This window comes from Euprymna scolopes, chromosome 35 (genome assembly GCF_053919585.1).
Source record: "Euprymna scolopes isolate OS-2025 chromosome 35, ASM5391958v1, whole genome shotgun sequence".
In the NCBI taxonomy this organism is placed as follows: domain Eukaryota; kingdom Metazoa; phylum Mollusca; class Cephalopoda; order Sepiida; family Sepiolidae; genus Euprymna; species Euprymna scolopes.
This window is the reverse complement of record NC_136516.1, coordinates 76,605,846-76,631,845: the sequence shown is the minus strand read 5'-3', so window position 1 is coordinate 76,631,845 and position 26,000 is coordinate 76,605,846. Positions and strand designations below refer to the sequence as shown.

At 34.9% G+C, this 26,000-nt stretch overlaps 1 protein-coding gene and 1 non-coding gene across 2 annotated transcripts in view; both read left to right on the top strand.

Moving 5' to 3' along the window:
- The window catches only part of LOC145259956 (unconventional myosin-Ia-like), a 1,146,131-nt gene that overhangs the window by 826,465 nt on the left and 293,666 nt on the right, over positions 1-26,000 (top strand). The window contains exon 4 of the mRNA XM_080117933.1: positions 13,583-13,677. Within this exon, the coding sequence (XP_079974059.1) occupies positions 13,583-13,677 (95 nt within the window). The remainder of the gene's footprint in view (positions 1-13,582; positions 13,678-26,000) is intronic.
- Positions 22,380-22,452, top strand: Trnar-acg (transfer RNA arginine (anticodon ACG)). The gene has a single exon. It is a non-coding gene; the product is annotated as a tRNA-Arg (tRNA).

Sequence of the window (26,000 nt, the reverse complement as noted above, 5' to 3'; positions counted from 1 at the left end):
TATTTGCCTTAGCTCACCGATACAGTAACACACCTGTCGATCATAGCGACTTTGTCTGGAACATAACGCAATTTAAAACTATGAAAGCGTTAAAGTCTAATACTGCTATTTATATGTGCAAACCAGACAAAGGTGCAGGAGTGGTGATTTTGGACAAATCGGATTACGTTGAGAAAATGGCAGTTATTCTCAATGATGTTTCGAAATTCCGTAAACCCAGCCCCGTCGAATCGACGAATAATACTTGCAAGAACGAGGCTAAAATGCAAAGACGTCTACTTGCATTATTTAAAAAGAAGGTTTTTTGCAAGGACATCTATGACAGGATCAGACCCTCTGGGTCACAACGTCCAAGAATGTATGGTCTTCCCAAAATCCATAAGCAAGGTGTTCCACTGAGACCTATTTTATCAATGGTTGGTTCGGCACAACATTCTTTGGCTCAGTGGCTTGTGGAAATTCTGCAACCTGTGCGCGAGTTATATACCACGCACTGCATCCCAGATTCTTTTCGGTTCGTTGATTGTGTACGTGAGTTGGATTCAAATGCAGAGACGCCTTTTATGTGCTCATTTGATGTTTCTAGTCTCTTTACCAACATACCATTGGATGAGACTATACGTATATGTACCGACGCGCTCTCTGACGGTCGCCTGACTGCTCCACGGTTTTCTAAAGAGATTCTTACTGAACTCATTTTAATGTGCACAAAATCCGTGAAATTTAGTTTTTGTGATATTATGTACTGTCCGGTCGACGGGGTTTCAATGGGGGATTCCGTTGGCCCCAACTTTAGCTGATATTTTCGTCGGGTACCATGAATTCGTTATGCTCAATTCTACAACTAAACCCACTGCATATTTCAGATATGTGACGACAATTTTGCTATTTTTCCATCGCAAGGTGAAGCGTCGATATTTTTTTAATGGGTTGAATTCTTTACATGGGGCTCTTAAGTTCACTATGGAAAGTGAAAAGGACAATTCGCTTCCCTTCTTGGATGTTCTTGTCGAACGTTCAGGGGGGGGGGCTTTCTCACTACAATTTATAGAAAGCCGACATTTACTGGTCTATATGTGAACTGGTTGTCTTTTGTACCAAAATCACGTAAGGTCGGCCTAGTTAATACTTGATTTGTTCGCCTAACAGATTAGACGCCGAGCTCGATAAGATAAGGGAAATATTCATCAATAATGGTTATCCTGTTAACTTATTGATGACTGTATTTTCAAAAAGATTGCGGACTTTAAATCCCCTAAAAAGTCTTGACCCTTGAAATTCTCGGTTTATTTAAAATTACCGTGGATTGGGGAAAAGAGTAATAGACTTTCCAAACAGATTCGCAGAAGTATTTACGGTTGCTTTTATTCTGTGTCCTTGCGTTTGGTATATACTACGAGACCTGCTTTTCCGTCTTTTCGCAAGGATAGTTTGCCTTACATCCAAAATAGCAATATTGTATATCAATTTAAATGCCAGTGCGATGCTGGTTATGTTGGGTGAACATCCTTGCACCTTTTGACCCGTATATATCAGCATGTTCCATCGAAGATCAGACAAGTAAGGATGGGGTCTGGTGGTCTCCCTCCTTCTGCAGCCTTGGACTCTGCTATTGGACAGCATTTGGTTGACAACCCGTGCTGTGACGATAGATATAAAATAGAATGGCGCTACATAGAGCGGACTCCAGAAAAAATTTAAAGATTTTGGAGTCTGTCTCTATTGCGGTGCGTCAAGCTTCTTTGTGCCGGCAAAAGGAAAAATCCAACGCATTGTTTTTTCTTTCACCTCTCTCTCTCTCTCTCTCTCTCTCTATATATATATATATATATATATATATATATATATATATATATATATATATATATATACATACACACTCTCTCTTTATCTCTTTTTCTCTCCTACTACTACTCTCTTCTCCATACCAGTGCCCCCAGTCTCTTTAAATATCATTCCATTTTTTTTCTTTTCAAATTCGAGAGACATTTTGGATGCTTGCATAATATTGGTTTCTCTATCCGCTTCTTCCCAACTATTCTACCTCTTATTTCTCTCCCTCTTCCCTCCTCTCCCTCTCTCTTTCTCTTTCTTTCTATCTCTTTCACTTTCTCTCTCTGCCCCTACCTTTCTCTCTACTCCTGCCGCCTTCTATCTCGCTCTTTCTTTCTTCATCTCCTTTTCTATTACTCTTTTCTCGGTACCAATGTCCCTCACCTTTTTTTTTATTATTATTTAATATCGTCTAATATTTTCTTTTTTCGCGATTTTTACTAATTTTTTTTTTTTTATCATTTTAGTAACATTTGTTTCATTTTCACTCGACCGCCATATTGAATTTGAAATAAATAAAAATGTTTTTTTCCATTTTTTTGTTTTTGTTTTATCTGATTTTTTTTTTAAGCAATTGTTTTGATCATTTCAATGTAATCCATGCAACTTCTAATCAAACTTCATCCAATTGATTGGCCTGAAACACTTTGAAAGAAATTCTGATCATTTTCCAATTCCAAACTCGTATTTTCTCTTGATAAATATCTTCAAACAATTGTTTGTTTTTTGTTTCGGAAGATTTTACGAGAGCTATGGAAAAAAAGATCATAAATTAATGTTTCATGTATTTAAACTTAATAACGTCTTTTCAGATTGGATAATTGATACATGTGTAGCATAAATCGTGCTGAATAAACATTTGAATAAATATATTTCGGTTAGGAGAGACAAAACCGCCTTTCCGGTCATAACAAAATCGCATCATTGCCTTTCAATCGTTATGGGTGATCAAAACAGAAATAAAACTGATTTTGATCAGAAAATAAAAATTCCGCAGTGTCAGTAGAATAAAATAAAAAAAAGACAACAAAACATCATATAAAGTTTTATTTCCCCCCAAATAATTAGAATTGTACTGTTTTCTTTTGATATCGAAGTACAAAGTCATCAACATTGTTATATCGTATGAATCCGAAGATTCTATTATTGGCATTGCTTTCCTCGTTTTTTTTTTTTCTTTTTTTGTTTTTTCTAGTCAGAATTCTTTCTAGACAGACATCAGGTGCTTACGGAAGGGGGGCGCACATGAAGGTTGTCAACATTCAAAGTAAAAATAGGTTTATTATTATTTACTCACTAGCAGCAGTCACATAAGTCATCATCAAAAATTTCTCTTTGAGAACAACCTGTGACAACTGTAGTCTGAGTGGCAACAAGTTTCCCCAGATTTCCAGTATTCTCCACCTATTTCAATGACTTTTGCAAAAGAACTTGCGTTATTGCAACAGCCGCTTACCATTGATTTCTCTTTGGCAGCAACCGTTGGTCTTCACTGAAGTTTGGGTGGCATAGGCTTCCCCAAGGTCCCGGTTCTCGTTGCACTCGCTCAGCGAAGGTCTGGCTAGTGCTTTCTCTCCTCGGTCTTTCCATTCTATTATTATTATTATTAGTAGTAGTAGTAGTAGTAGTAGTCTTTTTTCACCCCCAAAGAAGGAACAGCGCCATTTGGATATAAGGGGCTAATATTTAGTCCTTAATCTACAGGGACACTATGTAGGGAGTTGAGCAGAGAAATGTCTGTTCACATTACACTTGAACTTCTGCGTGTCAGTACAGTCGGAGAAACAGGGACCCGGGAGAGTATTCTCAAATCTAGCAGTTCGAGGGAAGAAACTATTTGAGTAGAAGGCTGTCATGCATCTATTGATCTCTACAGTGTAGGGTGGGATTTTGCTGCTGTTTTGTGTAACGAACTGGATTCGAACATTGAACCCGCAGATCGCCAGTCTGAGTATCGTCACCTCCCGAAGTATAAGGTAACCCAAAAATTACATCCATGGAATCGTTAATAAAATTCCAATTTCATGTCTGCAAGCCAACGATAGTCGTTACAAATAAACATCAATCCACGCTTGACTTGTCCACTGAGCTTCAGTTATCAATATTCAACCGTCTTTGTCTTATTGCTATTCAGTATCAGTCACGATCACTATTTAACTGTTATAACCCTAGCTAAAGGGTTACAAGGTAAACAGAACACGGGAATAAAGTAGCAAAATGCATTAACAAGAACATACAAAAGTGTGGTTGGTTGTTTTGTTTTACGGCATATCAACTCTTTTCAGGTTATTTAATGCCGAATCTGGTGATTTTGAAGAACGATTTTTTAATATAGTGTATTTGTTTTTTAAGTCGTATTCTATTTAACCCATAGTTGGGACCCTAACAGATAATACCACTCCGGGTCAGAGAGGACCTATGAGTAATGGCAATTAAAGAGTGGCTCCACACTCCCTAAGGTCTGCAAGCTGGGGCCTCACCATCGGATATAGTTTTAGGTCATATCCAGGACCACAAAAGTGTGAGTTATTCGTTTACCCAAAGAACAACCTGGGTTAGTCTACCGAATATCGACTCCGGATTAATGCCTTGTCTTCCGGTATTTATTGTGCACTAGTGGGATCTGTGAAAATTCCACATATGTATCTTTCATATGTAATATATTACTGCTGGGCATTCTGTGGGCGTTCAGTATGAATAGGGACCCCGCGATATTACTGCAGTCCTTTTGTTAAAACTGTAAAAATATTTATCAAAGTAATCTGGTTGATGTAGTGTCAGAATATATCTGGTAATTACGGTTTATCTCCAATATCTTTATAGGAGTCTGTGACATATTTCCATTGTATGGAAACCCGGCGTGAACGGAAGTCCCACTATATCATCATACTACCTTTAGACAGGGCAGATACTACCCTTAGATCCGAGTTAGAAAACTGAGAAGATATATTTTAGTTTCACATATGGCCCGAAAACGACATCATTTATATATATATATATATATATATATATATATATATATATATATATATATACATCTTCGGTGATTGAGAGATCCTATTTATTAAAAAGTCTGATAGAAACTACAAACATTACATTAGCGTGTATACATATTAATTTAATGTTCGTAGTATGTTATCACTAGGGCTCTGACAACAGCATATTCTTTTCATTGTTTTGACTCTTGAGTGTGTATCCGTTGATATCTTATATGCTGTTATATTCAGTGATGTGGTTCTCGATCGATTAACTGTGTCCGATATATACTCGACAGTCAAAACAACGAAAAGAATATGCTGTTGGCATATCCCTAGTTATCACCTTCTAATCCTCCTTTTTAATAAATAAGATCTCCCGATCGAATAATTTATAATCTGGGAACCGTGACACACGTACGTAGTACATTAAAGATTCTACGGTATTAATATGTATATTGGATCAATTCATTCGTAAGTAACACAAGAAGTTCCGCCACAACATCACCCGAGTGTTAATTTAAACGCATTGGACAGACAAGGATGTGTTGTGAAGGATGAGCATAGGCTTAAACATAAGGGCGAAAACTCTTCATACTCCAAATTAAAAACATAGATATAGGGGACACTTTTTTGATTCTTCAATATGCAGGAAGTATAATTCTGAATAAACGTCACTTTCGCCGTATCCTTATCCTTTCAGATTTGTATGTGTGAATTTATCTTACAGAGTGAAGCTATGAAATTGTCCCCCTTGAAGAAACGACATGATTCCATTTCTGTTTCATGAAAACTGGTTTTCTTTATTACTAGCGATAGGTACCCGGCGTTGCCCGGGTGTTTGTAGGTGTGTGTGAAAAAAACCCGAAGCCTAAAATGTGAAAAAAAACAGGTGCCCGTGAAAAAAAACGAAGCCTTGACAACGCGCAGTTGGAAAATAGTAAAGTGTAAAAAAAAACAGGTGCGCGTTTTTGATTGACGTGACGGCGATAGCTATTCAGCAGTTAGCATTTTGTGCGGGACAGTTTTTAATGAGGTCAATAAATCGGTTTGTTTGTTTTTAAAAACCCGCTCCCTCGTCTCGAAATGAAAGCTACCGTCTGATATGACGAAGTCGACATTGACCAAACGTTACTTAGCTCTCTAGAGACCACTGACTCTGGGCCTGTGATTAGAGTCGAGTTTCGATTTTTTTTTTATACCGAAAACCGAATGTAATGCGGGAAATGTGGAATAATTAACGTTTGAAAGTCAATAAAATTAAATAGACAGGCGAGCTCCGAGGTTAAGTGTAAGATATTACAATTTATATGACAACATGACCATTGCCAGCACCCTCAAAATGCATCGCTAGATTGCCACGAATAACAGGGACCTGCCAGTGTGATGAAAACAGTTTTCTGCCACAGTTATGGTTTTTGGTGTGGTTTCAAGTGAGGGTTACATCATGCCACCTCACTTTTCGAAGTCGGTTCGAAAGACAACATCAAAGTGTACCTGGATGTACTGAAAGGTGTGGTCATCCCCTGGTGCAATTAGGTAGCCGCTGACAGATCCTAGGTGTGGCAGCGGGACTCGATGCTGTCTCATATGTCAAAAAAGACTAGGCTTAGCATCAGAAGGAGTGCTACGGCTTTGTACCTTTCTCTTACTGGCCCTCCCCCCCCCCATCTGAACACAATGGACTACTTCGTTTGTTCATACGTCGAGAATATCACCAACATGATCTCTCACACCATCAAAGCCATCCTGATCGTCGGATTCCGCCGAGTATTCGCCGAGCTCTCGCTCCCAGTTCCGGACTCGTATCAAGACAGGAATTGAGGCTGAAGGCGGCTACATTGAATAGATGTCAACTCTTTTACATAATCAAATTACCTGAACTGATTTTTTCAATAAAAGATTTAAAATAAAGCTGTAGTGGGTTTTCTTTAAGGTGACACTTTTATCGTTCCACCCTGTAGATAAAAAAAAAACCCGCAGACTATTCAAGAACAGAAGAGGACCATTACAACCAAAATCAAGACAAAAATCTGAAATATATAAATGACATGAGTTACATTTTTAGAGGTTATCCTTTAGACCTATAAGCGGTCACGCTTGGCAATCCCTTCGAATGGATTACAATATCTGTATACTCATTTTCCCTTGCCATGAACCCTGTTGAACATTTTCTTAATGTCTGTATTTCTAACGTTTCATAATTTCCTGAATGAATCAGTTTATAAATGAAAACGAGGCTTCAAGTGTGCAAGTTTTCTATATTATAAGTTGTCTGGCTTTTCCAGAACAAGTATACAATATCAAATCGAAATATAATTTGATGTTTCTGAATTTTGGATATCAGGATTGATAATTTTGATTATTTGAACTATTACCCTTATTTTGAGTGCTATTCTCACAATGTAATCTCCTACCTTTTTCAGATATATCTTTCTGTCAAGCTCGAGAATTTGCACAGAATTTCGAACACAACTCTTTATTTAATCCACGAAATGAATTTTACTTGGTATGTTATCCGTTAACGAAAAATACTAAATGTCTTTTTAAGTCGAATCACTTAAAGATTTGCCCTGAACCCCTTTGTACCATTCTTTAATGTCTATATTTCTGATGTTTCATAATTCTCTATGGGTCAGTTTATAAACAAAAACGAGGCTTTAAGTTGGCAAGTGTTATATATCATAAATTGTCTGGCTTTTTTCAGAACATGTAAACATATATCTATAGTCAGTAGAATAAAAAAATAATAATAAAATATCATATAAAGTATTATTTCTTCAAAATAATTGGAATTGCACAGGTTTTCTGTGATCAAAGAACAGGGGACCTCTAAAAAATATTACTCAAGGAATAGTTGGCATTTATTCAGTTTACAACCCAATCTTCGCCAACTTTGTGTCGGCATCTTCTGGCAGCTTACGTAAGCAGCCGGAAATTGACGAAGCAATTAACCAACCAGCTCTAATAACACAAGTGTGAAATTGATTAAATCAAGAAAAATGCTTCAAACCGAAAGTGGCCTTACATACACTATGCCAACGCGAAATCCCCTCGCCTTTTCTCATATTAAGAATGGTTTCTATTCAGAAAACCAATCTTAACATAGGGAAATTGCCGATGCAAAGTGGTCAAAGATTACGTTGTAAACTATACAAGTGTCCAATCGTTAACAAAATTTACAATTCTTTTATGTAATCTATTTTGATACCTTCTATTTTAATCACAGCTTGCAATTCCAGGAGTTTCTTTCCTAGAATTGCAAGCTTGTGGAAATTTTTTCCTGCTTGACAGTTTTCTTCTGACATAACCTTAGTCTTTATAAGACTAAGGCTAATAGGTATATGTCTTTGCAATAATCATCTTTTGTATTTTGTTAGCTGTTTACATCGAGTGGCTTCACGCTTTGTCTGGTGAGATACCCATCAGTATGTGTAGTGATGAAATGAGACTTCCAAATGTCAAATCCGGGCGTCAAGAGATCAACGGATGATGAGCAGACGAAAGAGCATATAACAGAGATGCAACGATATGCCTTTAAATATTTCTATTGTTAACTTTCTTTTCGGAAACTGTTTCTAAAACCAAGTCTGGAAATTTTTTTGTGGATTAGATAGATTTAAACAAAAAAAAAAATGAACATGTTTCGTTATGGAATATTTTTGGAGGCAAAGTCAATTTGGTCATTAAAATTTTATTCGAGTTTTATCGATTCGTCAAATAATTGAGATTTTAATCGTGTTTTGCCTTCGTTTGTCTTCTGTCTCAGGTTAAATAGTTTTCCATTTTTAGATAGAAATCAATGTAAACGAATGTTCTTGCTTTGAAGAATTTTTCGAAAATGGTTTTCTTTTAAATATATTTTTTAGAAATAATTTCAAATAATCTCTATTTATATCAATTTGCGTATGTACATATCTCTACTTATATATAAAAGGCGTGTGTGTGTGTATGTGTGTGATTTCGTTTCCAATAGACTCCAAAACGACTGGGTCGATTTTTATGAAATTTCATACAAATGTAATTTATATGCCTGGGTGTTCTTAAATAGGTTTTGTGTCGGAATGCATCCGATAAGTATCGATAAACCAAAAAAATCCGATTGTAGCAGAAACTGTCTGATTTTGACCAAAGTTAATACTTTTATACGGACTAACATCACAAGTGAATTTGAGAAGTTTTACCTCCACATAAGCAGAAGGGTCCGGCGTATAAAATCAACAGAAAGTTCTTTCAGAAGATAGAGGCGCGTTCAAAATGAATGTTTCTGTTTAGAGCACAATCGAACCATGATACTTAACAGTTGCAACTTAAACTTTAATTAAAGCCATTATATAAAATAATTTCATAAAATCAGCAGGTGCTCTACAGTGCAATGTAGACTATAATGTATTATGGACTAAGTCACTGCGGCGAGGTATGTGAGCTTCCTCTCGTTGCACTGTGGTGAGTTTCTGAGTAGAGTAGACAGTCAATCGATTTGAGTGGAAAAAATGGACAATTTCACTGATTGCAATGATAATGAAAGTATTAGAAGTGTAGAAGAGTCGTTGATCCGCATTCAATCCTGGGCAACGTTGGGTCTCCTAAAGTTAAACATCATTGAATCTGATCAAATAGGTGACTATTTGACGCTATGTGAAATGATAGCACAAAAGAACAGCCCTTAAGAGAACTTAAGCAATTACTTTAGTATAACCTGCTAATTCATATATGTGTTAACACAATGAAACACCCTCCCCTTGACGGAAGTCCTGTAACCAGTCTTGTAGCGCAGCTCTCCGGAAAGAGTATGCAAACGCAATTTTTTTTTTAATTATTATCCAAATGATAACGAACAAAGTCATGTCCGTAAAGTTCGTAAGCGAAATTCCAGAATGACCATTGCAGTTGCGTCAATGTTCAAAAAATATTTGAGGCGTTCAGTGATTCCTACGAACGCAAGAAAGTAAATGGCTATATTTACTACATTCTTTCTTTCTCCGTTTTATTGGAATTCACTTTTCTCCTCACTCCCTAAAGTAAGTTTTCACAGAAAGGTGTTAACTCAAATCAGTGGAAATCATTCAAAATCCCACAACGTAATATTTTTATGTTAGAAACTCCTACAAACCAAACTGCCAAAATGCTAAAAAAAAAAAACTCAAGAACATCTGCACAACAGCCTCCCTCCCCAACCTTTAGTTGTAGGAAGCGCAAAGGGTTCAATAACTCGCATACAAGCTTCCCCTATCTCGGGCGCACATTCCTATACACTAGTAACAATCAGGTGAGCAGAAACAAATTGCTATACATGCATCAACAAGAAGAAGGTAAACCAACGCACACATGCACAATATCACGGTGCCAAAATGTTGCATACGCATATATTCACATTATGAACGTTTGGATTTGTGACTACTAACGCTAACACGAGTTTGTATAAATGATTTAAAATAACTTTTATATTATTTATTGTATAAAAAATGTTTTGTTAGAAAGTTTCATTTTTCTTAAATGTTTATGCACTTGCTACCAGGTGACCCTGCTATTTCTCGAAATTCATCAATTTCCATTTAATATGCATGTTCCATATATATCCTTGATTTTTTTTTTTTTTTTGCTTCGTCAAAACATAAGTTTAGATCTCAAATTATATTAAATCTCAGTGTGGTTCTTGGACATGCTCAGATACGCTATTGTTACATGATAAGGGCTGTCCCCTTTTCATGCAAGTATAAAAATAGAGAGATTTAGTTAAAATGAAAATGAAATAGCATAGACGAAATTCGAACCTCGTGATTTAGGTTTAGAAATAGATTACGTGTGAGAATTAGAAAATGGAATGTAAAACAAACGATTGTTTAGAGTAGAGATAAAATAGTTTCAAGAAAAGAATGCGCACTGTCAATTTTGTTATGAAAATTCAATTGAAAGAATGCAGCTATAAGATAATTTAATAAACATGTTTTTAACATATTGGAAATATAGGTTACTGAGAATATAGGTTAAAATTCCTTTTGTTAAAAAGAAGGAAAAGTTTTGGACACGCATGTCCAGAACACGTGAAAGAAGACACATGTTTTAACATGTGTATGACGTCATGGAAAAATGGGAAGTTCTAGATATAGTTAGAAAACTTTACAGTTAAGAAAGGAGAAACTGGGATAAACTCAGAGGGAGTTTGAGAACGACAGACGATAGTCTGCAGTTTGGAATTCGAACGTCTAGAAGCGAGATGGTCACTTTGAAACTTAATATGTGAAGCTTTGAATTCTTGATGAGAAAACCACGACCGGTCGTGAGAAGAAATAAACCCATCATGTGTTTGTATAAACGTCGTCTTTGTGTTGTGATTTTACCGAAAGGTGAAATGAAAATTGTTATTATATGTCTATATATCTGTGTTATAAAATGTCATATCTACATCTCATATCTACACTGAGACTGTCTGAACACTATCTCCTCACTCTAAGAGCTTCTCTTACTTCTAAGTAATGAACATGTTTTAATATATATGAATCTCTTCATAACAGAAACAACGACATTCTTCATAACACGAACAATCTCTCTCTCTCTCTCTCTCTCTCTCTCACACAACAACATCCTTCTTAATACATCTCTCTCTTTCTAAGACACAACAACAAACTCTCAATAAGACTCTCAACAACAACATCCCTGCCCCCAACATCTCTCTAAGACTCTCACTATTAAAAAGTCCTAACAACGAACGATAAAATAACAAAAAAAGAAACAAAGAATAATCATAATAATAATAATGAACTATATAACACTATCGCCTCCAAAATGTCCCAAGCAAGAGACCACACCACATATTAAGTGGACCATATCGAAATCAGTAGAAAGCCAGCTCGCTAGCGAATTTGAGAGATCAATTTTCATCCACTCTCCACTCCGTACTCGTTCGTATACTGCTATATTGTTATACATAACTGCTCGTCTGTGTTCTTATTAGTACAACGGTAGGTGTGTCAGATTTTTTAGGGAATTTTTGATACCCTTAACACAAAACTGCGAATAAAATATACAAAACTCGTAATTTCTCTTTTTAAAGTGGTTTGTTTAATTTCTTTATGGAATATACTTCCAAAATAAACTATTAAAGTTTTTTGAAAAATAATAGAAATATTATTTTTTATTTAAAAAAAAAACAGTATTTATAAAGTGCCTGCGCGCGCTCATGCAACCATTTTTTTACGTAATGAAATTAATTGAATTTTACGAGTTAAATTGTTTTCAATTTTTTCAATTTAAAAATCTATCAAAATTTTTTTATTGGTTCAATTTTTAAATTATTTGCGGGTTTAATGTGAAATTTTATGCTCTTTCCAATAAACCGAATATAATATTCTATGCATACGTTTTTTTAAATACACCCCCCATTTTGAAATGTCTATTAAAATGAAAATAATTAATTTTCTCACCACAGATTTATATATCACAAATTGAAGATAAAAGATCAATAAATAAAATAATATAATTTAACACAAAAGAAAAGAATAATTTTGTGCAAATTTACCTGTAAAGTCAAAGGTTTAAAACCTTTTTTTTTTTAACGATGTTGATTTTTTTAACTGAAACCTCATATTCTGGTTATATTATCTAGTAAATATCGGACACCTACAGCAATTTTTTCTATTTCATTCAATGTTTTATTTTTTAGATAAAATAATCACTGCATAAAGAAGAAATAAAATATATTAAATCAAAAACTCATGTATTTCTTTAAGAGAATAAAAAGAAGTGGAAAATTGGTCGGATGGTTTGTTTTTAAACGGCAAAAACTGATGAGTGAAATGTGATCATTTTTCAAGTACGGTGAAGCATGTTTTCAAGCACAAGTCACGACGGCTCACGTGTATGTGTTATTTTTACGTTTTTAAAATAATTAATTGTGGCCGTTTTAGGCCTCCGTATTTGACAACCGGGAGAAAGATAGGAAACACCGCTTTGCTAACAGCGGATAGTTGCTTACAAAAAATGCGGTCTTTATTTAAAAAGTACATGGAATATAAAATATAAATATGGACAAATTCTTATAAATGAAGAATAAGCACCCATTGATTAGTATTTTTTATAGGTAAGTGATTTTTTTTGCATTTATATATATTTATTAGATTTGGATTAAGTTAAAATTCGTTGAATTCCGTGAAATCTTTTTTAAAGAAAACCGATTTTTAAAAAAATATTGTACATTTTTCGATTAAACCTTTTATTATTTTAAAATTTGGTCTTTGCGCCTTTTATTGAAAAAAAAAACTTAGGAATTGAAATTACATTATTGATGTTATAAGCTCCGAAACATAGCGATTCTAATTTATCAAATGTTTATCACTCTTTTGTAATGGCGACTTCTGAAACTCCTATCACAACGGTAATATAAAGCGTATTATCGCAGTGGCCAATAACAAAGGTTGAATAAATTTAAAGTTATTACAATTTGTAATGTCAACCGGAAGTGGTCAATAAAAAGCTTGAACGAATATAATATAAATATAAAGTTTGCAATGTCAACCGGAAGTGGCCAATAACAAATGTTGAATGAATCCAAGGTTATTACAATTAATAATAACAAACGGAAATGATCAATAAAAAGCTTGATTGAATCTAAAATTATTACATTTCGTAATAACAACCGGAACTTGGTCGGTAAAATAAACTGAAACGAAATTTCATGACTTTTTAAAAGTTTTGTTTTCCTTTCTTGATTATTGGATATTTCTAAAGGCCGAATGCATTCATTTATTCTATCTGTTTGTTTGTTTCTTTTGTAGATATGCAATTGCAGATTACGCATATCGGTCGATGCGTGACCGGAATTTGGATCAATGTATTATCATCTCCGGAGAAAGTGGAGCAGGCAAAACAGGTAAGCACATGCAAGCTCCTAGTTATATATAAGTGCAGCTACAAACAGTTATATTTTTTAATATTTTTCATTTTCCTGTTTATATTACACGTGCTTCAAATATTATTTTAGTTTTGTGCAAAAAAGCAAATTTCCGTCCTCACACTAAAAGACTGGCGAACATACGTCGTATGTAGTCGTGTAGGTAATTATTCACTTTCTATGCGAGTCATCCTCAGTACATCCTGGGGCATGTCACTTGCGATTTTGACAATGCTTTGATATTAGTTTAGATATGAGATTCGATACAATTTATGACAGTTGTCTACTTATTTTTCATGATAACTGCCGCCTATGTATGTACGCGCGTGCGGTGAGCACATGTGTTTAAATTAATGTATCGGTATTGCTTATATATATATATATATATATATATATATATATATATGAACAAATGATTAATAAAACATGTTAAAAGACATCTTCAAAAAGAGTTAAAAACATATTTAATTTTTAAAAAGGAAACACAAGATAAGTGGATAGTCCTTAATCCGCTGAGTTTCGAAGAAATACTCTCCTTCTCATTAGAGGGCAGGAATTAGCAAAATGCAGGATCGGATTTTGCATATAAAAGTATTTAATTAAACTACAAGTAAATCACAGATCTTACTTGGTTAAAAAAAGGGTGAGGTAAGGGGAACAGGAGGCAAAATAAAAATAAAAAGATTTCACATGAATGGACAGTCCGGTGAAAGGTAAAAATCCAAAAATGGTAAAATCCAAAACGGTCGAATTTAAAATTTCAATCCAATGGGTAAATTCCAAATGGTTCAAAATAATCCAAAAGGCAGAGTTCCTTGGAAAAAAAGCGCAAATAGAATGAATTCCAAATCATTAAAAGAAAAGTACTGGAGAGAATATTTAAAAACACGTCTATCAAGGCTGGATGAATCAAAAAAATTAAGGTTTAAAAAAACACCCGAAAAGCGGTGAAGATTTAAATTTGAAAAGCAAGGTCAAACTGACACAGACAAGAAGCGCGCAAATTAGCGTTAATAATTAGGTCAGCTTAGATATGCACGTGAAAGTCCCAGAATTAAATTAAGAAAACTGATCAGAACAAATAAATGGCTAAGTTTATGAAATGGGGCGTCTGTTATATATATAAAATATATATATATATATATATATATAAAATATATATATATATATATATATAATGTGCGTGTGTATGTATATGTGTGTGTATGTAGATGTGTGTATGTAGATGTGTGTGTGTATGTATGAGTGTGTATGTATATATATATATGTATATATATATTCATGTATATATATACATATGCAAATATCTATTTATATGTGTATATGTAGCTTAATGCTTAAGGGGAAAAGAGAGTTTAATTCAGAAGAGGAGACTTATCCGGATAATACCAAGTTCAACAATAATTATTGGAGCTTATACAATAGGACAGCAAGAGTATGAAATGAAGTCACAAACCTATATATTGGTAGATATAGAATGGATCATTTATTGAATAATGGAATACAAGCAAAATTTGGAGGGTAGAAGGGACTCTTTCTGCCAGGATATTTCGAAGCCTAATGCTTCTCATCAGAAGAGTAGAGAAGGTGTTAGGTATCATGGGGAAGATGCGGCGTCTAGCGTAGGGTTTATTAGGGATAAAGAAAATTAAGACGAATTATAGAATGTTGGGGAAGCTTTATTGAATTCTAAATAAATAAAGGAGAAGCTTGTTATATATAGCATGATATATAAGATTGTATATGGTCTTTAACATAGTGTTGAGTTTAAGGGTTATATGTTTTAGGGTTCAATTGGGGGTGTATTGTTGCTGCATGGTAATTTATTTCAACGGTTTGTGGTGTGTCTATTATCTATGGAGTGGTATTTTTGACAGGTGCAACCAAAACGGCAAAAGGCGGCTATAAAATCGCTTATAATTGGGGGGGGGGGTATGCAAGGTTGTAATATTGATTAGGTAATATGCGGCAATATTTTTAAGTTATGATATAGGGAGTATGATTATAAGGGGACGGTCGGAGGATCGAGTAGCAATGTCTATGAGTGCGTTTAACTCGAAGCAAAAGGTTTGAGGATACATATAGTTGGCAAGTTGGAAGAGTAAGGAAACATTTACTACTTATAAAAGTGGTAATAATATCATAATAGTAGGGTAATTATAATAATGAGAATGATGATAATAATGATAAATATTGTAATAGTAATAATAATAAAGATAAAATAAAATAAAAGTAAAAATGATACTATATATAACAAGCTTCTCCTTTATTTATTTAGAATTCAGTAAAGCTATGTATATATATATGTGTGTATATATATGCATATGTATATATATATGTATATGTGTGTGTATATATATGTGTGCATATATATGTGTGTATATGTGTGTGTATATATATATATGTATGTATGTATATATATATATATATATATATATATATATAATGTGTGTATATATAGTGTGCGTGTTATTGTCTATACACACCAATATTCATTTTCATATGTTTATATATACGTGCATTCTCTGCTGTTTTTGTTTTGTTTTGTTGTTTTTTTGTATGTTTTTTATTTTTTTATTTTTCTCATCATTTGTTTCTAGCTGGCGCATTCTACCGGATGCCAAACATTCATTCGCTATCTCATACATTTCAACCAAGAGGGCTTTTTTAAGTACGGCACAATCACGTTTACATGTCGGTTCTTGCCAGATCACCAAAGTTAAGTTACTTTGAGCCTGGCCAGTTCCAGATGAGTGACCATTTGGGAAGGCTAGGCACTGTATATACCTTCTGGGAAGGTTGAGCGCAAATAAAAGCTCCTCACTACAAAAGCATCTCCAGGAGTTCAAGGCTATGGATGGATAGATGGGAGATGCCTTTTTAAGATTATAATCGTCCCTTTAAGTGCAATTGTTTGGATCGCTCTTGCACTTGGTTCACTGTGTTGTGTTGTTATCTAATAAAGGGGATCGTGTGTGATCGTCTAGCGGTTCTTTCTATTAAATGATATGTCGTTGTGTGTGTGTGTGTGGTACATGTATTTTTCAACATACCTTCGCGTGTCGTCGATGTTGGTCCATCTGAATTCCTCTCGTGTCTTGGAGGGGAGACGGTACCTGTTTTGGACGAAGGTTCATTCACTCTAACATGATGACTTGGTTTTATAGTTTATTTTACTTTCCAGATGTCTCGCAGAAGGATGGAAAGTTAATCTCTGGCTTGCGTGGTTTCTCTTGGTCTCGTTTCTACACACGTCAGCGCCCCCCCCCTCGCCAGTAAGGGGGAGGAGACGTCTGTGAAGCCATCCGTCGCGTTCTAAGTCCAAACCAAATCTCTACGATTCAGCTAACCTGATCACGTGACTCACATGCAATCCGATCGACTGATCCTGACTTCCGGTCACATTGTCTACAATATAATTTACACACTCCCCTCTCTCTCTGTCTCTCGATCCATTCTCTAACACACCTGATATATTTGCCGATAGTTTCTTTTTAAGTCTTTTCCATGAGTTTGGTTGCTCCTATAATTACTGGAATCATAGATCTTTCTAAGATTCCAATTTCTGTTTTTGTACATAAGACCTAGATATTTTTGTTATATTTTCCTTCTCAGCTCAGTTACACCCAGCATCATTGGGACACTGTGTCGTGTTATGACTTATTAAGTGCGGTGTGAATTATTTTATTTCCTTACATAATGGTTGGAGTTTCATATAATTTAATTTGCGAGGGTTGCTTTTATTCTCTCATGAACCCTGTTTTCCATGCATGTGTATGTGTCTCTGTGTTGCGGATGCATGTTTGTTTTCAGGTCAGTGTATCTCCTTTGGTTTGTGTATGTGAGTGCGTATCTGTGTATGCAATATGTTCTTGTCTACAAACACACACATGTTCCCATACTAATTTTTAAATGAATGTATATGTTTTGTATGTCTTATGATTTGCATGAGGCTGGTCTAAATTTTGTTATGATTGTGTGTGTGTGTGTGTGTGTGTGTGTGTGTGTGTGTGTGTGTGTGTGTGTGTGTGTGTGTGTGTGTGTGTGTGTGTGTGTGTGAAATGGGGGTAATAATCTTCGGTTTGAAAACTTGATATAATTTTGAATCTACATCTTCTGTATGTGTGTATATGCTGTGAAACAAATGTCTGTTTTCTGGGATTTTTATGTTGCTTTTATATAGAGCGACTCTGTTGCTGAGTGCTTGGTGGAACCTATAAATGATTTGTTACATGTATGCATTTTAGTATATATAGAGAGAGAGAGACAGACAGACAGACAGACAGAGATTCCTTGTTTGAATATTTGCTGTATTAATAAATATTCTAATTGACTTATTTTCATTTTTATCAATTTTCTTGTTTATTAATGGCGCTATCTAGTATATTAAGCTATTATTTTGATAAGTTCTAATCTAAAGATAATATTTCCGTTTGTGATTTTATATATATATATATATATATATATATATATATATATATATATAAGGTTTGAAAATGATGGATAAAACAATGTAAAGAGACGTATTGGTGAAGGATTAAGTGCAAAGTGTACTAAAAAAAACTGTCAAGTTTGGGGCCGGAAGCGTCATGGTACTTGGAATGTTTTCTAGCCAAGGTACAATGCCTCTTGTCCGGTTACAAACTCATGTAAACGTGCAGATCTATAAAAACATTGTTCAAGATCATGTTGTGCCAATCATACAGAACTCAGATTTCGATAGGGCTACTTTTGCAAATTAAAAATTCGTTGAGTATATAGGTTGAGAAGCCTCCACTCACACATACACACACACACACATTCTTACTTTTATAGAATACTAGCCTGGGTGCCCGGTGTTGCCCAGGTGTTTGGCGGTGTGTGTTGAGCAATAAAAAAAGTGGTAGTAGGCAGGCAGGCAGTACCACGAAGGAGGAAAAGAATGTGCAAAAAAAGAAACGTGACGTTTTTGGCGAGGTACCCATCACCAAAACGGAAGTGGCGAAGGTTTAAATTAAGGCTAGTCAATCAAAAAAGGGGGGATGACTTTCGCAAATATCGGCAAAAAAGCGACCATTCTATGTAGAAAAGTGCCGAGTTGAGGGTGAAGGAATTAATGTTTTTAGCCAATTTTTTTTATATTTATTCATATTCATATCTTTTATATTATATTTATTTATATTCATATCTTTTATATTATATTTATTTATATTCATATCTTTTATATTATATTTATTTATATTCATATCTTTTATATTATATTTATTTATATTATTATCGTGAAAATCCGTCGCCTGTGTTGAACAGACATACATACATATATTTAAAAAGACAGGTGAGATTTTTATTGAATACTAGCAAGCAATCCCACAACCCATCACAGAAGAGAGGATGCAAGCCTGTCTCTGCTTTATTGTTATTTTCATGGCAAGTGCTCGTCTGAGCTCCAATCTATGGTCCTCCCTCGCCAAACTTTCATGAGAAACACTCGTCTAGCTGAAAACACTATTAATAATTTATCCTACTCTTTATCTGTGCCTAAACCTTAACGTAGATTCCACGAACAAAGTTTCTTTCTTAGAACGGCACGCCTGTGGAACTGTCTTACATTTGCCTGCTTTCCTGATGACTATAATATGGCCGTCTTCAAGTCTAATGCAAACAAGTTCTTAATGAGCCATTTCACTTAAGTTAAGAAATTTACCAAATCTCCATTACTAACGATTACCATGATTCTGATACTGTATACTCTTTAACCCTTATCCTCGAGTGGCCTCTCGACCTTGATAAGTATAAAAAACATATATAACAAAGTTGTATTTTCTTTTTAAACAAATAGAAAAAAAAAGATTTTAATATGAATATCAGTACACAAAAGAAATTATAGGAATATAGATAGAGAATACTCCGACATAAACTATTAATCATAATCTAAAAACAATCTGGAAACTTTATTTTATTGTTGCATTTATGCTAAACCTAACGACTTTTCTAGCACTTATCTCTCTCCCTCTCCCTCCCTCTCCCCCTCTCTCTCTCTCTCTCTCTCGCGCTCTCTCTGATGTAAGTAAATTTCTTTCTGAAAATAAAACCTTTAAGAAACTCTTGGCGAACGTCTCTTTGTGTCTTTCCTGCATGAAAAGAAGCTTTATATGTATAGCAACCACTAAACAAAACCGCGACGATGAAGAGAAGTAGTGGCGCCAGAAAAGGGTGATAAAAGATGCACATGCAAGGTCTTAAATAAGTTTCCAGACATTTTTCATGTGGTCCCTTTTATCGATAGTACATGCATGAAACTCTATTCCCCTTTAATGTAATCTTCTCTGGTTGCAATGCCCTTGTACCGTTCCAACAACTTCTGGGAGGCATCATTGAAGTCTTCTTGACTGAGCATGTCAATGACTCTCACTATATCCTCTTTCATCTCTTCAATTTTCTCATAACGACAGCCTCTAAGGTTTTTCTTAAGCTTATGGAATAACCAAAAGTCACAGGGAGCAAGGTCTTGACTATAGGGCGAGTGAGGAACTGTCTTGGTCAAATAGTCTGTTACAAGGATGGAGTAGTGGACTGGTGCATTGTCCTGGTGAAAATGCCACTGACCCAATTTGAAAGGTTTTGGCTTCTTCTGAGAGACTCTCTTCCTGAACTCTTTTAAAACCTCAACATTCCCTGTTGATTATTTGTACAGTGGTAACTCAGTGCATGTAGATCATGCCCGTTCTGTCAAAAAAAAAGGATCATCATAAGGTTTTGGGTGGATTTGCTCTGTCTGGCCTTCTTTGGTCTGGGAGAGCCAGCATGCTTCCACTAGCAACTCTGCCTCCTGATCTCTCGATCATAGCAGTAGATCCAGCTTTCATCGCAGGTCACCAGAGCATCAAGAGCTGCGGGATCTGAATTGATCAGCTTAACCATTTCCCTGTTGTCATGACAACGTCTTTCTTTCTGATCTTCTCTGAGCAACCTTGGGACAAACTTCATGCAAATCTTCTGAATCTTCAGTTCCTCGCAAATAATTGTATGTACAGTTCCCACACTGACATCAAACTGTGCACTTATTGCCTCTATAGACACACGACGGTCCTTACGCATGAAATTCTTTATTTGGCTAATCAACTCTCGTGTTCTGACTTCCTTACTCCTCCCACACCTCTCATCATCCCTCACAGAACCCTGCCTTTGTTTAATCTCTTATGCAACTCAGAAACTGATATTCGATTCATGCAAGATGGTCCAAAAGCAGTCTGAAGCATTCTATACGTTCATGTGCCATGCCTTTTTTTTTTTTTTTTTCAAAGTTTAAAACAGAATTTCATTGCATATCGTTCTTCTAAAGTGTCTTCAGGTCCAGATTGCATTTTTTAAATTCACCAACTGCGACAATCAGGCTTTAGTAGGATGTATTCCAATTCTTGCTGTAGCTGTTTATTTGAAGCTGAAATCATAAAAAAATGGCCAGTCATCTCATAAGATGTATAGCAATAACATACTGAATTTTCAAGAGTCTACAACAATTTTAAATGCTTGTACAAAAAAGTTTGTAAATTATTGAAGGTACCTCGTATGTATAACGAACGTTGATTCTATTACGGAAAACATTACAATATCGATTTTTTTTCTATGAAAACATAACAGTAACGGTTGGAAAACTATATTGGTCAATGAAACAGGAAAAATATTACTTTAATTTATACATAAATGTTTGATTGTTTATTATTAGGGATAACTGTAGAAAATATTATTAGATTGGGCTAGTGTTTCAGAGATATGGAGAAAAATTCATAAATACTTGTAGGCTCAGTTCAAGGAGTTGTAACAGTGGGCGAAGCTTTAAACGATATCTGCCGATGTTCAAAGACGAATCCTTTGAAATAAGATCTCTTACAAAATCAAAGTTAATCTTTTTACGCCTTTACTGTACACCGGCTTTTAGCAAAGGTCAGACAAGAATCGATAATGCGAAGCTTAACTCCTTGCCTTGGTTTCTGCTACCGTCTGCTCTGTTTGACGAATGCATACACGCAGTTATTATTATGGCAACACTTGCAGACATTCCTCCCCCCCCCGTTATCCTTTTAACAGTTTGTTAGGCGTGCTGCTAACGAGAGGTTTTCATGTTAAACAATAAACAGGTGAATACCTGACAGCTATTCGCATAGTTTATTCTTAAGGAAACAATACATTCACCTCCTGACACTCACTGATATACATCTATATATACATATTCGGTATTTGTGTATGAAGTGGCGATATTCTCACGGATAGGTAATATTTACATCAGAAAAACGCTTATATATATATATATATATATATATATATATATATATATATATATATATATATATATATATATATCTGTACTATTGATAACATTTTCATAATGTTTATTTTAAATGTTAAACTTTTAAATGTTTATTTATTTATTTGTGTGTGTGTGTGTGTGTGAGCGTGTACCAATAAAACTTTCGAACGAATGCACCGAATTGAAAAATTCTTTTTTCCCCTGAAAGGTGTGAGTCCCTAGATTGTTCTTATTTATATATGGTTCGTAACGAACAACGCCGAGTCACACAAAAGGCCCAAAATAAGAGGTTTTGAGCCGTTTCCTGCAATTGTCGAAAAAGTTACCTGTCCATGTCAACAGAATTTAGCATTGTCTGTATACAGTCGCGGTAACATCTTTTGGCATACGGACAGGACTTGTGTCACAATGGATAATCCGTCTGACTACGAATCAGAAGATCCCAGGTTCGAATCCTGGCAAGTTCATAATAATTTTAACCATCATTTAATCCAACGTTTACTCATTATCCTTACCCTTAGTTAAGGTATTTCTGTTTTTTTAGTGATTTCGTTTTGTGAATATGGTAATTTTTCATGCTCCGAGTTCACAAAGTAAGCATTGATGGTAAGACAATGTTGAGTGTACTCGATTTTGTGTTTGACGCGGCACAGCCGCTAGTGATTAATAAAGTTTAACTATATTATTATATTTTGAGTAGTAAAGAATATGGTGCTTATTTAGAATTACACTTGATTATAAAAAAAAAATACAGAAAAAATCTTTATGGTGTACGATATATGTATATGTTCAATTGCAAGTTACATTCTTTCAGAGGTTGAAAGTTTAATCCTCAGTGCGGGTGATGCTCAAAATATAGTTATGAACTATATTAGGTTTCTACCCAGTCATGATTAACAGAACGAGAGCATTCTACCCTCATGGATTAAATAAGGATTTCTATTTGAAATTACATGCAGATTCTCAATATTGATTAAGATTTCTGAGATCGACAAGATACACTTGAAGAAGGTCAGAAGTTACATTGACGGAAACGTCATGAAGATAACACTCAAATGAGAACAGTCGTTTGAATAATTCCAATAATATGGTCAATTTTGAAATGAATTTTGGTTGCTTTAAACCTAATCTTGTTTAGTATTAACTATTCATTTACACTTTCATTGCTCATCATCATCATATCATCATCATCATCATATGAATCCGAAGAATCTATTGTTGGCATTGGTTTCCCAGATATTTTTCTAGTCAGAATTCTTTTTATAAAGAAATCAAGTACTTACGGGGGGGGGTCACGAGAGCATTATCAATATCCTAAGTGAAAGTGATTTTTGTGGAACAAACCAGATTAGAACTTGAAACTCCCAGGTCGTCAGTCCGTGTCGTTTATCCCTAGACCACTGTCACCTTCCATTGCATAATATGAGTCCCTGTGTTTCCTTTTGTAATAGGCCCTGTCGGTGCGGCATTAGAATACACCGACTGCCCCCCTGCAGAGGGTAAAAGTCCCTTAATGGGTTCCTGGATATGACCTTAAACTATATCCAGTGGTGAGGCCCCAGCTTGTGGGCTTTGGGGAGTGTGGAGCCACCCTTTAATTACCATTGCTCCCAGGTCCACTCTGACTCGGAGTGGTAGTACCTGTTAGGGTTCCAACTATGGGTTAAATAGAAACCGACTTGAAAACAACAAATATATTCTATTAAAAATTTTTCTTCAAAATCTTTGGATTCGGCATTAAATAACCCGAAAAGGGTTGCTATGTCGTAAAACAAAAACAACCAACCAACTATTAGGGAGATCCGACATTGCCTAGGATTGAATAATAATCAACGAATGTTTCACACTCCCGTATTTTTGTTGTCATCAAGAACCCGTGGCATAATGAATAAATCCTTTGTGAAATTCAGTGGTAAGTTATATTCCTCTGTAGATTCAAGATTCGATTCTCAGTGTGAGCGACATTAAAATGCAATTGCAAATTACTTAGGACTTCTACCTGGTCATGGCTGACAAACGAGGGCATCCTACCCATATAGATTTAAAGAGTTTCGTTTGAAATGGTTCCTGTGATTGACAGATACACATGAAGAAGGTCGGAGGTTACATCGACAGAAACGTTGTGCGAATAACATTCCAGATGAGAAACAATAATATGGGCAATTTTATTATGAATTTTAGCAGCTTTAAACCTAATCTTGTTTAATATTAATAATTCTGCATTAATTGATTAAAACCTTCAAGTTGTTCTTCATTTTACCGCCATTGTCGTGCAATCAACACGCAAGCTGAGAACATCTGAATAATCCAAATAATATTGATATTCTCGTGATTCTCCTATCAAAACCTTATGCAAATATTCAGCAAGTTCTTACAGCTAGGGAATTTATCCCGGGGCCCCCAAAATCCACAGTTTAGACCAGGGGTTCTCAACCGGAGTCCACATGGGTCCTAGGGGTTCATGGAATATTTCTGGGGGTTCACAGGCAAAACATAACAAAATGGGGGTCCACAACGATATTTTGGTGGTCCATGGAGAAAACCAACTCTGAATAGTTTTTATTATTAAAAATTTAATTTCTAATCTCCATCGGCTTGACCATGGAACAAACATTGTTAATATTGATATTGGTAAAGAATTATTATCACTCTAATTTAGATTATTATTATTATTATTATTATTATCATTATTATCATAATTATTATCATTATTATCATAATTATTATATTTGTTGTAGAATACCTTATTTGCATTGAATTAGTTTTCATTTAAAAATAAAGCTTACTTTTCTCGTATTTCTTTGATAATTAAAACCTCAAAATTTATATTAGTGAAAAAAAGAAGATTGTCTTATGACCGATAGTTATGAAGGGGTCCACCAAGATAAAAAGAAGGGAAAAGGGGTCCATGAGTAAAAAAAAAAAAAGGTTGAGAACCACTGGTTTAGACCATTCCTGTAATGATCCGGCCCTAGTTGTTTTTGCAGTGGCAGTAAATCGCTGTACAGTTCTATGAGGTCCACTCTCTCATGTTTTGCCTTCTGTTTTTGCGAAAAGGTTAGTTTATTGCTAATCGCCTGAGGCGCCCTTCCTCAAGAACGCCTACGGGGACCGCCTCCTCTCCCCTGCGTCAATCTTCCAAAATGGCAACCTCGACTTGACTAACAGATGCCTCATCAATGACAGAAAGTGGGATTGAGAATCCCACTTTCTGACTCTGGCGTCTACGTTCTTGCAGGGAGAGAGAACTAAATAACCTTAGCAGCAATACGACAAAAATAATAATGCAATATTTGACAATATTGTGGCGATGTAATATTGTCGCTTGCATTATTCACATCTTTCAAACTATTTTTTTCACATTGGTTGCTAGTATTTTCACAACGTTTCGGTTGTTGTACTCTCCGGCCTTCTTTAGATGGCTTTTTGTCATAGCCAATAACTTTCTGCATAGAACATGCATTATGAGTATAGAAAATAAACAATTATACTGCTATAGATAAAATAATTATCTATATCATACTACGGAATATATAAGCGTATATTTTCAATAGTTAGAATATGTAGAAAAAAAGCTTCAAGGGAAATGAAGTAGCCGAACTCGTATATCTATTTATATAAAGTTAAGCATGTCTATATGTTTTTATATTTCTACATATAGAATCCACTCCTTATCTTAATTAACCGTTCATTATGTATCTTAGGACATAGTTGTTAAGCACGAGAGTGGATAGTGTTGACTATATTTAGTTTAATTTAGTAAAAGAATTTTCCGGTTTTTAATGGGTTAAAAAGTCTAGTTAAATATAAAAAATATAATGTAAATAGATCAGAAATCATAAACCAAAATAGTTAACTTTTTTGTTTTATTTTACTTGAGACAAAGTTCTCAGAAGTCAAGGGGGCCCCTTCCTGGATCTAACAATTCATCTCTATTTGAGATCCATAGATATTCGAATATTCCTTTAAAGTTCTCCTTTATATCTCAAACACTGAGTTAGAAAAAAGTCGAGAA